The 13,761-nt window shown below is 41.7% G+C and overlaps 3 protein-coding genes across 5 annotated transcripts in view; 1 reads left to right on the top strand and 2 right to left on the bottom strand.

Moving 5' to 3' along the window:
- Nucleotides 1-471: 471 nt before the first annotated feature.
- LOC123986927 (tubulin monoglycylase TTLL3-like) lies at nt 472-6,493 on the bottom strand. 3 transcript variants are annotated; one of them, XM_046075358.1, is made up of 14 exons: nt 6,367-6,493; nt 5,629-5,797; nt 4,718-4,821; nt 4,438-4,609; nt 4,286-4,332; nt 4,015-4,143; nt 3,801-3,915; nt 3,564-3,668; nt 3,292-3,484; nt 3,045-3,193; nt 2,722-2,965; nt 1,486-1,745; nt 1,220-1,395; nt 472-1,112 (listed from the first exon to the last, which is right to left on the bottom strand). In XM_046075358.1, the coding sequence occupies exons 2-14, from the start codon at nt 5,735-5,737 to the stop codon at nt 618-620; spliced, it is 2,298 nt and encodes a 765-aa protein (XP_045931314.1). In that variant the 5' UTR covers nt 5,738-5,797; nt 6,367-6,493; the 3' UTR covers nt 472-617. The 3 variants fall into 3 exon arrangements, with proteins under 3 accessions (XP_045931314.1, XP_045931315.1, XP_045931316.1); XM_046075360.1 differs by having other exon boundaries at nt 969-1,112; nt 1,224-1,395; XM_046075359.1 differs by lacking the exon at nt 4,286-4,332.
- Nucleotides 6,494-6,801: 308 nt separating this feature from the next.
- Nucleotides 6,802-9,513, top strand: hmces (5-hydroxymethylcytosine binding, ES cell specific). Its single transcript, XM_046075376.1, has 7 exons — nt 6,802-7,051; nt 7,193-7,411; nt 7,872-8,015; nt 8,097-8,207; nt 8,638-8,789; nt 8,879-9,071; nt 9,161-9,513. The coding sequence occupies exons 2-7, from the start codon at nt 7,223-7,225 to the stop codon at nt 9,347-9,349; spliced, it is 978 nt and encodes a 325-aa protein (XP_045931332.1). The 5' UTR covers nt 6,802-7,051; nt 7,193-7,222; the 3' UTR covers nt 9,350-9,513.
- A 1,032-nt stretch (nt 9,514-10,545) lies between these two features.
- The window catches only part of LOC123986935 (ras-related protein rab7), a 93,306-nt gene continuing 90,090 nt past the window's right edge, over nt 10,546-13,761 (bottom strand). The window contains exons 5-6 of the mRNA XM_046075377.1: nt 11,235-11,363; nt 10,546-11,107 (exon numbers count right to left, since the gene is read on the bottom strand). Of these exons, the coding sequence (XP_045931333.1) occupies nt 11,012-11,107; nt 11,235-11,363 (225 nt within the window). The 3' untranslated portion in view covers nt 10,546-11,011. The remainder of the gene's footprint in view (nt 11,108-11,234; nt 11,364-13,761) is intronic.

The raw sequence follows: 13,761 nt of genomic DNA, 5'->3' as shown, positions 1-13,761 counted from the left end.
GATGTACTGTGTATGATTGTTTATGTGACAAATAAAACTTGGTATGATGTGTATTATGTGTTGACTGTTCTAGCTCAGTGTCGTCAGGATTGAAAGACTCTTTGCCATCAACTATAATTGCTCTCAACTCCAAAAGGAGCTGTGACCCATCATAAATAATGCATCAGTGTGTTTTGTTTTTATTTAGCTAGATTGTTGACAACACCACAATACAATGGGGGTGAATGTACTTTTGTTTCTGATACTCACAACACTGATGGCATTTAAGAAAGAAAGAAACAACATTGCTAACTCTGGATAATCCACATACTTCATCATGAACATGTAATCAAACTACCTTCTACCAAAAAAAATAGTCCCTAAATAAACCTAAATAAGGTTCAAAATAACAGGGCCACTGTTGTGTTAAACCAAACTCTGAAATCTAAATAATTGTAAAAGAAAGTAATGAGTGGAAAAAAAGACATGGGAATCTGTAAAATACGGACTTTATCATGAGGTAGGCCAAAAAACCCTGCAACAATAAAGTTCAAACTGAAGGAGCATGTGAATGAGTTGGTCAACAAACCTTCTTTTGGATTGTATTTGTTTTTTTTTGTTTTTTTTGTTTTGTTTTTTTAGGTACTCAAGGTGCTGGTGGCTGCTTCTCTGGACTGTTTTTGAACGGTAATCTCCAGAGGCAAAGAAGGACCTTGATCATTCCCTATGGTACAGGGCTGGACTTTCTCTGAGCAGCCTTTCGATACCTCTGGTCTGCTCTTCCACAGAAATACAGAGTGAGACTGGGCACTAATTGGCAGGTGGATGGATGTCACAGTCATTGGCAAGTGAAGTGTGAAGGTTTCAATAGGGACAGGCACAGGAGGCTCAGGAGGAACCGGAGGAGGTGGCAGAACCCTACTACTGGTGTTTTGAAGCGGAGTCTCTGCACTCTTCGACAGTATCTTAGGTAGAGACTTTACTTTGTCAGGTTCCTTCTCCTTGATGGGCCGCCGCTGTTTTGGTGCTGGCCGGTTGGAGGATCTCAGTGGAGGAAGTGGGCAGGGGCATTTGATCTTGAAGCCCTCAACAAGCAGGTTGATTCCTACATACTGTGGTACTTCTACTGTTGCCTAGAGACCAAAAGTGACATCTGTAGTACTGCATATCAACCTCACTATTGGGACACTTACAGTAAATGTTCACTATAAGGTGAAGAGGAGGGAAAACTCTACTATACCTGCCTATATACGAGCTGAAAGTCTCCAGTGTTTGCAGTGCGGTCTGTTCTCCGGTCCAGGACAACTCGTAATGTGTCTTCCTGCACAGCAGCACAGAGACGTGCTGTCACAGGGGTGGAAGGAGCCATAGTGGGACTGGCATTGATTTCTATCAGCCATGGACGCAGGTCACGACCTAAGAAACGCAAACAAAACTGAGTGGGGATGAACTTCCTTTATTTTTAAACTGTAACATAGCATGTCATTTGCAGTAATCCCATCACACCTAACATGAAGTCAGCGCCATAGAGCTCAAATGTGTTTTTGCGTGACTCCATGAGATCCTGTGTAGTCTGTAATGCGTGGATCACAGCACTCTTCATCCCCGGGACTACCACAGTCTGCCACTGACCATCCTGTCCCTGGCTGGACAGAAAGGTCCTGAACTGGTCATCCGACCACATGTTGTCTGATGGGATACCTCGATGGCGTTGTTGGGAGGGCCTCAGGTGCTTCTGGATGGAGTTATTGCACAGGTGGACAGAGCTGAAAGGACCGGGTAAAGAGAGGCCAAGATTGGAAGGACAAATGAGAGGAAACTGGTGATAGGGAATGGACAGAAGCATAATGAGACGTGATTTAAGAGGGCACGATGAGAGAAATAACACACGCCTGTCACTACTTTTCTAGTTTTCTAGTTACTTCTAAACCATCTTCCCTTTGGCAATAATATTTACTGTGTGATCAGACCCAGACACATTTATTGACAGGTATAAACACACAACAAGCTGGTGATGGTGATTTATATAGCGGTAGGTGTTAATTTCCCCTTAAGATGAAGGTATTTCTTACTGAACTTCTAGGTAAGCTTACTGATTGGCCACTTCAAATCTATGATGTGGGAAATTAGAGGGGTTAAAGTCAGACCCATATTGAAGCTACTTAATCCCTAAAATGTGATAAAATCAATTTATATATAAAGTGTTTTTTAAATTACAAATAACTTGTGTTTTAATTACATACATTTTCTCATATTTTGTATTTTATTTTGATAGATGTGATGAGCAAGTATTGTATTGCAAGTATGTAATTTATAACGATAATATCTGATGCATTTGTGCCCATCTCTGACTTTAAGAAAGTAGAGAGAATCAGTAGATAAATTGCTTAAAGAGATTATTAACGGTTCTTATTTTTATTTTTTTTTTACATTATGTAATTGGCATATTTCTCACTTATGATTTAAAATTAGTGCAACTTTGGCGGAGGTTGCAGGTGTTTAAGAGACAGTTTAAATTTGAATGTTGAAAATGTCAAGGACAGCAAATACAGTGATTTGAATATACCCAGAGGATAACTGCTATTTTCATGCCACACAAACAACAAACATACCATAGCCTATTTTTTCCTCAGTTGTATCTTTCTCTCACTTCCCCTTTTTCAAATGTAACGTTGATCTGGTTTCACATCTGCTTCTTTCTTTGATCTTTCTCCCACCCCTTTATCAGTATCACTGTCTCACCTGTCGAGTGTATCTAGCGAGTAAGGCTGCGTAGAGAAGCGCATGTAGCACTTTTTATAGAACCACACAGTCAGAGGGTTCCAGTCAGTGACTAGGAACCACTGCCGCACGTCAAATTTGGTGCCATGGATAAGCAGGGGTCGCTCCAGGTACTTCTGCACCACCCACTTGCTTTCCTTGATTAGGGTTGGATCACCGTCCACCAGCCGGAGGATCTGATCCAAACGCTTGGCGCATTTGATACCTATAAGGGAAGGTGCAGCAGGTCAGACAGGACTACGGGAGATATTACGTGCACTGTCTGATAGTGTGTGACTTCTCACCTCTACCCCTGGACTTAGCTCCAGGTTTGATGATCCAGATGTTGTGAATGCCATCTATGTCCAGCTGTGGGCTGACCTCCACCAGCCTCTGTAGCATGGCCTTGCAGCAGGTCACAAAATGATCACTGCTCTCGATCTCTGCTCTGCCACTGAACGAGGAAACAGAGAGAGGGAGGGATGCAGTGAGATACTGAAGAGCGCTCTTACCCGATTCCTTTTATGTCTCACACGCACACACTGTACTTACTGTACAACAAGGTAGTAACTGTGAATAAACTCTCCCCACTCCTCCTTGGTAAGCGTTTGTGCTGTCTCCAAGCTTATGTCTATGTCACTATGCTCCAGACTCTCCAGGAACTCCTGGCATACTTTGAGTGCACTGGTAATGATTTGGGAAAGGACCACTGGTCTAGGTCGTCGTTTGCTCTGTTTCCGCTGATCTGAAGGGGGAGCAAGAAAGTGATGTCTCTGATGTAGCTACACTGAGTGACTGTACAGTCGTGTGATAGATGGTCGTACCCTGAACAGCCAGAATGTTGTGGCTCGTTCCCTCTCCCTGAACACCCTGCTCCCTCTCTACAATGTACTTCAAAAGACTAGTGCAGGCTGTCCTCCGGTAGTCCTCTACACAAAGGACACAGACAGAGAAGCAAGTATTTTAAGATTTCTCTATGAGTAAAAGCAGAAAGATGTTGGAAATAGATTTGAAAGAGGTACGTGCAATCTAGTTTGATAGACAATTAATTCGGATCTGACCAATGAAAGCATGCTTCTCATCCTGTGCTCCAACTCTGTAACAACGGGGGAAGAAGGTGTCTGGGTCAGCTGAATCAAACCAGTGCAGGTTTCTCAAGTTCACACACAGCCCTGCCTGACAAGCAAAAGACAAATATTGATGGTGGGCATGACAGGGGGGAATTGAATTGTCATTTTTTTTGCTTTAGGAGACATTAATAGCATATCAGCGTACCTTGGTGGTGAAGCTGCCTGCTTTTGCAAAATGATTGGTAATCTGTTCTTTTTGCAGGCTGTTTGTGTTGATGGCGTCTCTGCGGTTTGTCCAGTAGAAATAAACCAATTCATTCCGCACAAGGCGAGACTGTGGAATGAGAAGAGGGAAAGGATGAGAGCTGAATCTGGGAATCTGTTGAATTCTGCTTAAATCTGGTTAAAACAGAAAGCATGGTAATCAAGGTCAGCGACAGATCACCTTAGCCTACAACCATAAAAGATGTTTGTACCATGAGATCATATAGTCCATCTGGATCCTGCTCTTTTTTGACTTCGTCTGAGTTGTTTGAGAAGAAGGAGCAACGTTAATCAATGGAGAGATACGAACAGATATCTAGAAGAAATATGATTTCTGAAACAGTCACTCTGGCGTCTAGCTCACCATCATCATCATCGCTGTCACCAACGTCATTGGAGCTGGCTCTGCCCTCATCGCTGTGACGCAGGTGAGCATGGTGGTTTGGGCGGTGTATACGCTGCTCAACCCAGCCTCTGGCCCTCAATGCTGCCCTGATGACGGGGTAAGGGCCCTGGACAGAGAATATCTTGTGCATCTGAGAAGACAAGACAGGAGATACAGAAATGATGGAGAACGTCTTAGTACAATTTGAAATAAATGTGACCGTGGAAATATTTTGACTACATCCAGTGATGTAACTCACCTTAACAGCTTTGTCTACAAGGGCTTTGGCTGTTTTCAGTCTCTCTGGGTTAGGAACAGGAAGGCTGACAAAACTGCGGCGAACTTTGCTCTCAGGCGGTGTAGCTGACGCACATGAGCACACATAAATTTTATATTAAGAGTATATTGTGCTTTCAGTTGTCTTTATAAAGCTCATTAGTGATTATACTGTTCATGTTGCTACATGGTATCTTAAGTTTTAATTTTATACAATGGCTGACATCAATCCTAAATGTTCCTAACCTACCAAAAGCATGTTTAGACTCAATAGAAGACTACTACTGAGCCAGAAGGCCATGTTGTAAGCTTATCATAATATAAATTCTTCAATGGCATAACATGCTAACACGTAGCATGAACGAGGAGTGGCAGGAGAATATTCACAAATACCTGGATTGAGTTTCTTGCAACATGCAACACAGCATTTGCAACTGTAATATATCGATTAAAAATCCACTGAATCCACTAAACATAAGCCAAATATAATTGGACAGCAGTATACCATAACAAAGCAGAAGGAAATATAACGAATGCTTAAGGCTTGACACCTTCAGCTTGGAGCCAAAAAGAGCACAGTCATGAAACTTTAATACATGGGTTCTGAGTTCAAACATTTGGCCACCTGTCCTGAATGTGACCTTATGATTAATTCAGCATTCATGATCTATAAGCCGACTCTATGAATGCAAAGGCCAAATCCTCTGGAGTTGTGAGGGAGTTTGACATACAGATGAAATATAAGTTTGTGTCTTTCTCATCTGGTTGTGTGATAAGGCCACCCTTTGATTAACACTTAAAGAAAATACACCTTAGTGATTTCCAGTATTATTTGTCTGGTCTTGGGATGTTCAGACAGGGACAGTGTTTCCTCTGTGGCTTTCTGTCTCTCACCACTGTCTGGGCACGGTGTGCAGTGTCTATCAGTAGCATGGTGTGCCTTCTGGCCCAGCTGGATAGACCGTCTGGAACTGGTGGCCTCCATACTAACATCAGGTCTCATTCTTCAGGGGAACCTTTCCTTTTGCACAGCTTCATGGTTTGGCCAGACACACACACACTGCTGCAGAGGACAAAATTTATGGGGCAACAATCACACAGTGTAGACATGTGGACAAATGTTACACAAGAAATGTTTACATATAAATAATTTAAATCTGTAACAACTGCAGGTGTCCTCTCTGGCTAAGTTACTGGTCTATCAGTCTATCCCAAAGTCCAGTGGACTATAAAGTAGGTCAAATTGCTATGCAGGAAACAGCTTGGCTACACCTGTCAGGTTTGTCCCTATCAACCCAGGCAGGGCGTGATTTCCTTAAATTATCAGTTGAACAGAAACCCAAAACTGGACACATACTGCAACAACACAAGTGCTCATTAAAACCCAATATTATCAGCCTATACACAACACACACAAAATACTAACATGTTTGCTATAAAGCCAAGCTTTAAGTTTAACGTTAGCATAATTCCACAAACCACAGCCGTGCTCTTTTTAAAATGTTCTGGCAGAGCAACTTAGGCAAGCTACACCACCACGGTCTCCTCCACTGGGATATTATATGTCACAGTAAGCCTATCCCATTTTAAGCAAAGCTTTGACATCATGGTTTTAGTGTTTGTTCCTCTTACCTGCTGAGGTCCACAGGTGTCGGTTGAGTTTCACCGGAGGGTTGAGTTTGCACGGCGAGCCAGGTTCTCCACCTGTTTACTGTTACCATAGCTACCAGTGGACAGCTCTTCTGCTAACACAAACGTTGAGTTTTGATCGTTATTATCTGTGGACGCAAAGGTCGCAAAACTTGACCGTGGCGTTTTTGACTTATTTATATCATACAATAACATTTCAACAGACTATTCTCGTTTGTTTATCCCGTCGGTGTCCGTAGAAATATTCTTAATTATATTATTAATATAAGTTTATCCTGACGTTATTTTATGATATACACGACTGTGTATTCTGCATAACTTGTTTTTTAAACTTTGAAACCTACATTCTGCTGTAGACTACTTATATAATTTTAGGGACTTTAATTGCACATTGTGGTATTGCTACTTTCACTGGCGTATTAACGAGGGAAGAACATTTTTCTTAGTTTAAGCTGTAGACATCATATTGTGGAACGTGTGTCATGTTTGCTTGTATTTTGAATATTTCTAAGTTCAGTCGCCATCTTTGCTGACGTCATGGTGTCACGTGTGCTCTCGCGCTTCAAACACACAGCGCTGTACCCAGACCCGCACATTCTCGTAAACTCGAGCAACATAATAACATAAGTGCAGCTTTACGATATATATCAGTTACACTCGAAAACAGGTAAGCAGAGCAATGCTTTTTAAACGAGCCAGTGAAAAATAAATTATTTTCCTACGTTAAGTTAAGCTAACATGCTAACACTGTGACGTTAGCGTTAACGTGATGCTACTTAGCTTAATATATGTTGAACCATTTTCTCAGGTGGCTGAAAAGTTCCGTTAAAGCTGCCAAATGTGTGGAAGGACTGCGTGTACGCTTGCTCCCGACGAGTTGAGCCGAGCCTGCTCTTACAGAAACCGAGGGGGGCAGCGGAGACTGCCCCGCTGGAGGGATGGAGACGCAGACAAATACAGACCGTCTTATAACAAGAGCCCCCAGTCTATGAGTCCCGTCCTGGTGTCCCAGAGGCATTTTAATAAGGTAAGAAAATCTTTGCCTGCCTGAGTGAGATACAGAAACTGTTCCAAGTGAAGGATAGATAGACATGTAAATATTTCGCCCTGTAATGTCAAGACACACATCTGGAAACAAATTTGGTAGAAACTCTCAAGGTGAATAGATAATAGTAACGTTAACTAATACTATCAACTCTGTCACCCTGCTGTATAATTTTAGGTTATTTAGATAACAAAAATAAGTTTATTTTACTGCTAACGTTAATTTACGTTAGGTGTTAATATCAATATACAGTTAAATTCAATGCAGTCTAAAAAAAAGCTAAAATAATTAACCTAAACATAATCTTAAAGTCTTCTCTGTCAAAGTCTCAACAATGTGGAACATTGTTAGCCTCAGACAGGTACTGCAGGCTTAATGCTCTGGATAGTATTACATAGTGTAGGTGCTCATGGTATTGTCTTAAATCCTTGTATGTCTTCAGAATGCTCCTGTGGATGAGTGTGTATTGGCCTCCATGCGTTGGGGTCTGGTACCTTCCTGGTTCAAGGCGAATGACCCAGTAAAGATGCAATACAACACCAGCAACTGCCGCAGTGAGAGTATACTGGAGAAGAAATCTTACAAGGTGCACACAGTATGAGGCACTGCTAAGCTATGTTATCTTTCTTATGTTTAATGTCTAATCACTTTGTAGTCTCCCCAAAAGGACCCACTGATAAAAGGACAGCGCTGTGTCATCCTGGCTGATGGTTTTTATGAGTGGATGCGGCAGGAAAGAGACAAGCAGCCTTTCTTCATATACTTCCCTCAGACTCAGGTAAACAATCAGGATGACCCCACGACCTCAGCTTGCAATAAGGAGAATTCAGAGGCAGTGTGCCCTCCAGATGAGCCTCTCCTGAGTTGACAGAGGTTCATTTTGGGTTTTCTACAGAATTAGAAACACTATGAACATGTGCTTTCATCCATAGCAGAAGTAGAGACAATGCAGCTGTGGCGGATATTAGCATTACTGAAAAAATCCTGTGTTGGAGAAGAGCCAAAGCAAAAATGTGCACGTGTCCACCAGGTGTTTCTTCAGCATTCAAAATTTCATACTCCATGGTTTAGTTTTGAAGTCAGGGTAAGGCTAAAGAGTGTAAAACAACCATACCAAAAAATCTGTCATATTCTTTCTTTTCTCAAATCTGCTATTTTTTACTATTTAAAATATACTATTGCCATGTCCCTTTTGCTCTTTTTGCCAGGGAGAAGAACCAGGCGAGTGGACTGGATGGAAGTTGCTGACCATGGCTGGTCTGTTTGACTGCTGGACACCTCCAGATGGTGGAGAACCACTTTACACATACAGTGTTATCACTGTGAACGCGTCCCCAAACCTGCAAAGCATCCATGATAGGTAAGGATAGTTAACGGGGAAACACACTAATTTTTTTCCTTCATTTGCATGTGTATGAAATCCTAAATTACTGTGTTGTTGTGTTTTAGGATGCCAGCAATCTTGGATGGGGAGGAAGAAGTAAGAAGATGGCTTGATTTTGGGGAGGTGAAATCTCTAGATGCCTTGAAACTGCTCCAGTCGAAAAACATTTTGACTTCTCATCCAGTCTCTTCACTAGTAAACAACTCTCGCAACAACTCTCCAGAGTGCCTTCAGCCAGTGTATCTTAACAGCAAAAAGGTATTAGATTTACTGTGGTTAGAAAATGTAGTGATATAGTGCCAGTTCCGCAAGTATTTACACTAACAAATCTAAACCTTGACCCCTAGGATCCCAAACACACAGCCAGCAGTAAGATGATGATGAGCTGGCTGACGAGCAGTGCACCTTCAAAGAGGAAGGAGCCCAGCACATGCGAGAGTAATAAAGAACACAAGGCAGGGGCCCAGTACAACAAGTCCACGGGAGCGCTTCAGCAGTGGCTTCAGGGACCAAACAAAAAAACAAGAACCAAATGATGATATGAACTGTGACTGAAAACTCTGTTTATAACACCATTTAGGCCTTATTTTTTCCACTTGACTGTTGACAGGTATATGTTGTTTTTTTGCATTAGTAACAGTTTTAAATGTAATGAATATAATTTCCAAGAGGCTATCAATAAATGTCAGAAATAAACACAGTAGGCTTTATTCAAGTTTTTTATTACCCTTATTACTTGAAACGCGAAAGACATTTTGAAACAATGTAGATGCTAAGCATTTATCATATTAATAATATAATAATGATGAATGCCAGTACTCCCTCCCCCCCCACACCTTTTTTTTCTTTCAAAGTTACAGTATGCTATCTTGTAATCTATAATGCATTTCAAAGTTTTAACATAATACGAACAGTTAAAGATCTGATCGGTTAAAAGAAATGTCAAGCACTTAAATTGTTTGCCAACACGAGCGACTGGCAGAGTCAGATATGGAGATTTACAACACAACCTTATGCCTTCCCCACACAATGATTGAGAGGTTTGCAAATATACAAAGTCTTGCAATAGATGACAGTAAAAAGAAACGTACTAGCCAATAGTACTCGGTTATGAATGATATTTAGACTTGAGAAAAATCTCTCCTGCAGGTAGAATGACATGCTTTCTTGATTTGGTTCATTCCCATGTCAAATGTTGCACCAAGAATAACTGATTACAAGACGAACCTTCACTTCCTTAGTCCAGGAACAGCAAATAGTGTGTTAGGGACAGCACTTAGATCAAGAAGCTGAGTCTGGATTCACAAGATGTCCTCAACCTGAGCTACAATTGCATTTATTGTGGCTCCAAAATGTGATGTCTGAACAAGTCTTCAGTTATTGTGGATGACCGCAAGTGCAAAAGAAAAAAGAAACCTGTACATACTTCTGATTTTCAACACTGTACTAATTAATGAGAATCAAGAGGCAATGTGATCCACACATGCACCTTTACACACTGACTCACTATTTCAGTTCTGACTCTGTTATATATCAGAGCTTTTTTAAGATTGCATGAGGTAAAGTGAAACCAAGTGTTTTTGGGAGTAAAATTTAAATTAAGCCACAACACAAATAACTAAAATGGGGGAGCAGTGTTTCCTCTTTTCAAGCAGCAGTGGTGGGCCGTGAAAGTAAAGACCACCACAGCCAAAGAAACTTTGATTTTTAAAAAAACAAACAACAAATAACATTAGTTTTCTAACTTTACTCATTGACACAAACATGTATAGAGATAATGCTTGGATTTACCACTTTAAGTATCCAAATAAAAGCCGTTAGAACCAAAACTGGATGTGAAAGCAGTGATATACATGAAACCGAAAATGAGATTAGCCCAAGCCACCACAGCCATGAAAAAGTGTAGGGAAACACTGGGAAGTAATGAGCATCATACAAGTAAATTCCATAATGTTTCCTTACGGTGTTCTTTGGGCTAGGAGACTCATATTTTATAGAAAATGTTTTGTATACATTAGGAGGTGAGTGCGGCATGTTTGTGTGTGTAGTAGTATATTCTATGAGTGGGATGCTGCTTGTATGTTGGACATCAGGGATTAACACAGTGGGCCATGGGAAAGGGGATATATAGACAAGGCAAGACAGGGTAGTGAGGGTAGTGACAACCCCCCCCGCCCCCTCGAAGAGCTTCAGAGTCCTCAGCAGCTGCAGGTCTCTGCTGACGGCTTGGCTCGCTCGCTCCTGTCCAGCTTTATCGGCTCAGGGAACTCGTTGTACAACTCCACTTCAGTCTCCTGAAATCAGACAATAGAGTGAGATCCTAGCTCTGCATCTCCCAGGTTCCACGGCAAACAGAGCTTTCTCAATGTGGAAGAGACTAGGTCAAATTGTTGGCTAGGATTTCTCACTGGCCGGGGTTACCTGTTTAAGAGCGTTGCGTGCAATAGTCTGGAACGCTTGCTCCACATTGATTGCCTCCTTGGCGCTGGTTTCGAAATATGGGATGTTGTTCTTGCTCTGACACCAAGCCTGTGCTCGTTTGGTTGTTACCTGAAACACAAAGGAGCTGATGGCTTAGAAACATCAGACACAATATAATTGCTGTTTAAATTAAATCAAGCAGTTCTCAAACTATGGGGGCGTAGAGCCACTTCAGGGGGGTCGTGGATGTTGAGCAGACCTAAAGTGGCATGAATAGGGGATTCATGTAGTGATATAGTGTTTTGATGCTAGCAAGGCTATTTTGCTAACCCGAATCTTGTTTATTTCAAATCGCCTGTATTGTTAATGATTAGGTGTGTAATGAGATCTCATGTCATGAGAACCTCGATAGGTTAAAAGCTGTCTCGCGAGACTCCCGCAATTAACATTTCCATCCACATGCTGTCACGCCTTACATCAATTTTGTCACGCAGTAAAAAAACAAATCTATTAGTAATAACTGACTCGCTGAGCAAATCAACTCCGCCCAGTTGATGTGACACCGGCATGCGCTGTGATAGTAATCGAGTCAGCCTCTCATGCTGTGAGTCGCATTCAGTGACCTGGTATCTTCAACCAAGTCCAGTTGCCCTTGACTTTGACTTTAACCTTCTTTGGATAACTATGACCTGTCCAAAACAACAGTTTGGCCTTCTTGGACTGCGCTGTACACAGCTGTACACATTAAAGAGGACAGGAGCCTGCAAATTGGTGTTTACAGAAAACCCCCACACACAGACCAATACCTACTCTTCGATTCCCACCACCAACTGGAGCTGAAGCTAGGGGTCATGAGAACACTGCACCACAGAGCGGAAAGCGCCCAAGCCAGAGAGAAGGAACAGAAACACCTAAAGGGGGCACTTACAGCCTGTGGATACCCTAAATGGACCTTTGTGAAAACAGCCACAAGATCCAGGAAGAACAAAACTACAGGGGAGGAGGAAAAGAAGGTCAAACACAACAACATTGTGATTCCATACATGTCCGGAGTATCAGAGAAACAAACACAACTTCCCTGTGTTTTTTAAACCCAAGAACACGCTAAGACAGATGCTGGTACACCCCAAAGACCGCACCCCCAAGCACAAGAAAAGCAATCTAGTGTATGCGGTCCAATGCAGCGAGGAATGCACAGACCTGTATATTGGGGAGACTAAACAACCACTACAAACGCATGGCTCAACACGGAAGGGCCAACTCCTCAGGTCAAGACTGCAGTTTACCTACATCTGAATCAGAATCAGAAGGAGCTTTATGGCCAAGTAGTGTTTTACACATACGAGGAATTTGCTGTGGTGATAAGGTACTACACGTAGACAAACATACAGAACACAACATCAATAAATGTAGAAATATATAAATATGGAATGGGAGAACAACATTGCAGATATATACATGTGCATTATTCTGGGTAACGCAACGGAAGAGAATACTGTGTACATATAAATATATAAACTGACAACATAAAAATATACAACAACAAAAAGATCAACAATCAACAACAAATATGTGCCAGATCTGTGCCCGACATGAGATGAAACAGTAGGACAGAAGGACAGACAGAGGACTAGGGATGGGGATCGTTAATTTTTATTGATACCCTTTTTGAGACTGCTTAACGATCCGATTCTTTATCGATACTTTACTATTATTTAGTGATGTTTATTTGGTAAGACCAGACCCAACAGGCATGAGGTAGGATTGTACGGTGTGAGGAAAATATTCAATGTGCGATAATGTTACATATTGGGATGACACTTGTGATAAATAAACATATTGAAGTGTACATATTAACTGCCTGTTTGTTTTTAATTTAATATTTTAAATACAGCTAAATGTTGTTTCTAGACAACAGCAAAGTAACTCAATAACTTTATTTGACATCACAAGTAGTGAGTGACGTTTAGAAAGAACATCAGCCTGTATCAGTCCCTCCTCCTCTCTCGCTGGCTGCAGGTAACTTTACCAGGTAGAAGGAGTAGCGGCTGGTTTGTCTCAGCCAGCAGCTCAGTTTTTTAGACTACAGACCAGTCTGTGCTCCACACAGACAGCTTTCTATCTAGCTTGTTTTTAACATTTGGCTAATGCCAAGCTAGCGTTAGCTGTGCTTGTATAAAACATACAGGATGAGACACTGAGGACAGGGATGATTAAATTAACCATTTCTACCTGTTTAACGTGATAAAGTATTGTCTTTTTACTTGCGAAGGTTTTATTGCATGTACTTACAGTAACGAGCGTAGCTGTCATCAACTAACGTTACAGTAGTTTGGAGCCAACTTAACCCTCACTGTATTCCACCGTGACGGGGCAGCCTCTCGCTCTGCTGCCGTGTGTGTGTGTGTGTGTGTGTGTGTGTGTGTGTAGGAGCCGACAGAGAGCAGGCAGAGACTGCAGCCTGATGATTTTCTTATCCATTGCGTTTCAAATTAAATCACATTTGACGCTCGAGACATAACGTTAC

Source organism: Micropterus dolomieu, linkage group LG18 (genome assembly GCF_021292245.1).
Source record: "Micropterus dolomieu isolate WLL.071019.BEF.003 ecotype Adirondacks linkage group LG18, ASM2129224v1, whole genome shotgun sequence".
NCBI lineage: Eukaryota > Metazoa > Chordata > Actinopteri > Centrarchiformes > Centrarchidae > Micropterus > Micropterus dolomieu.
Note: the sequence above shows the minus strand (reverse complement) of the source record. Positions and strands in the feature narration are given on the sequence as shown.

Excerpts from the sequence above, each read along its gene's own strand:
- hmces (XM_046075376.1), top strand. The coding sequence starts at position 7,223 with ATGTGTGGAAGGACTGCGTGTACGCTTGCTCCCGACGAGTTGAGCCGA. Across the intron at positions 8,016-8,096 it reads TGGAGAAGAAATCTTACAAG|GACCCACTGATAAAAGGACA; the intron begins GTGCACACAGTA and ends TCTCCCCAAAAG. Across the intron at positions 8,790-8,878 it reads CTGCAAAGCATCCATGATAG|GATGCCAGCAATCTTGGATG; the intron begins GTAAGGATAGTT and ends GTTGTGTTTTAG.
- LOC123986927 (XM_046075358.1), bottom strand. The coding sequence starts at position 5,737 with ATGAGACCTGATGTTAGTATGGAGGCCACCAGTTCCAGACGGTCTATC. Across the intron at positions 4,610-4,717 it reads TTGTAGACAAAGCTGTTAAG|ATGCACAAGATATTCTCTGT; the intron begins GTGAGTTACATC and ends TTGTCTTCTCAG. Across the intron at positions 1,746-2,721 it reads TCGCTAGATACACTCGACAG|CTCTGTCCACCTGTGCAATA; the intron begins GTGAGACAGTGA and ends CGGTCCTTTCAG.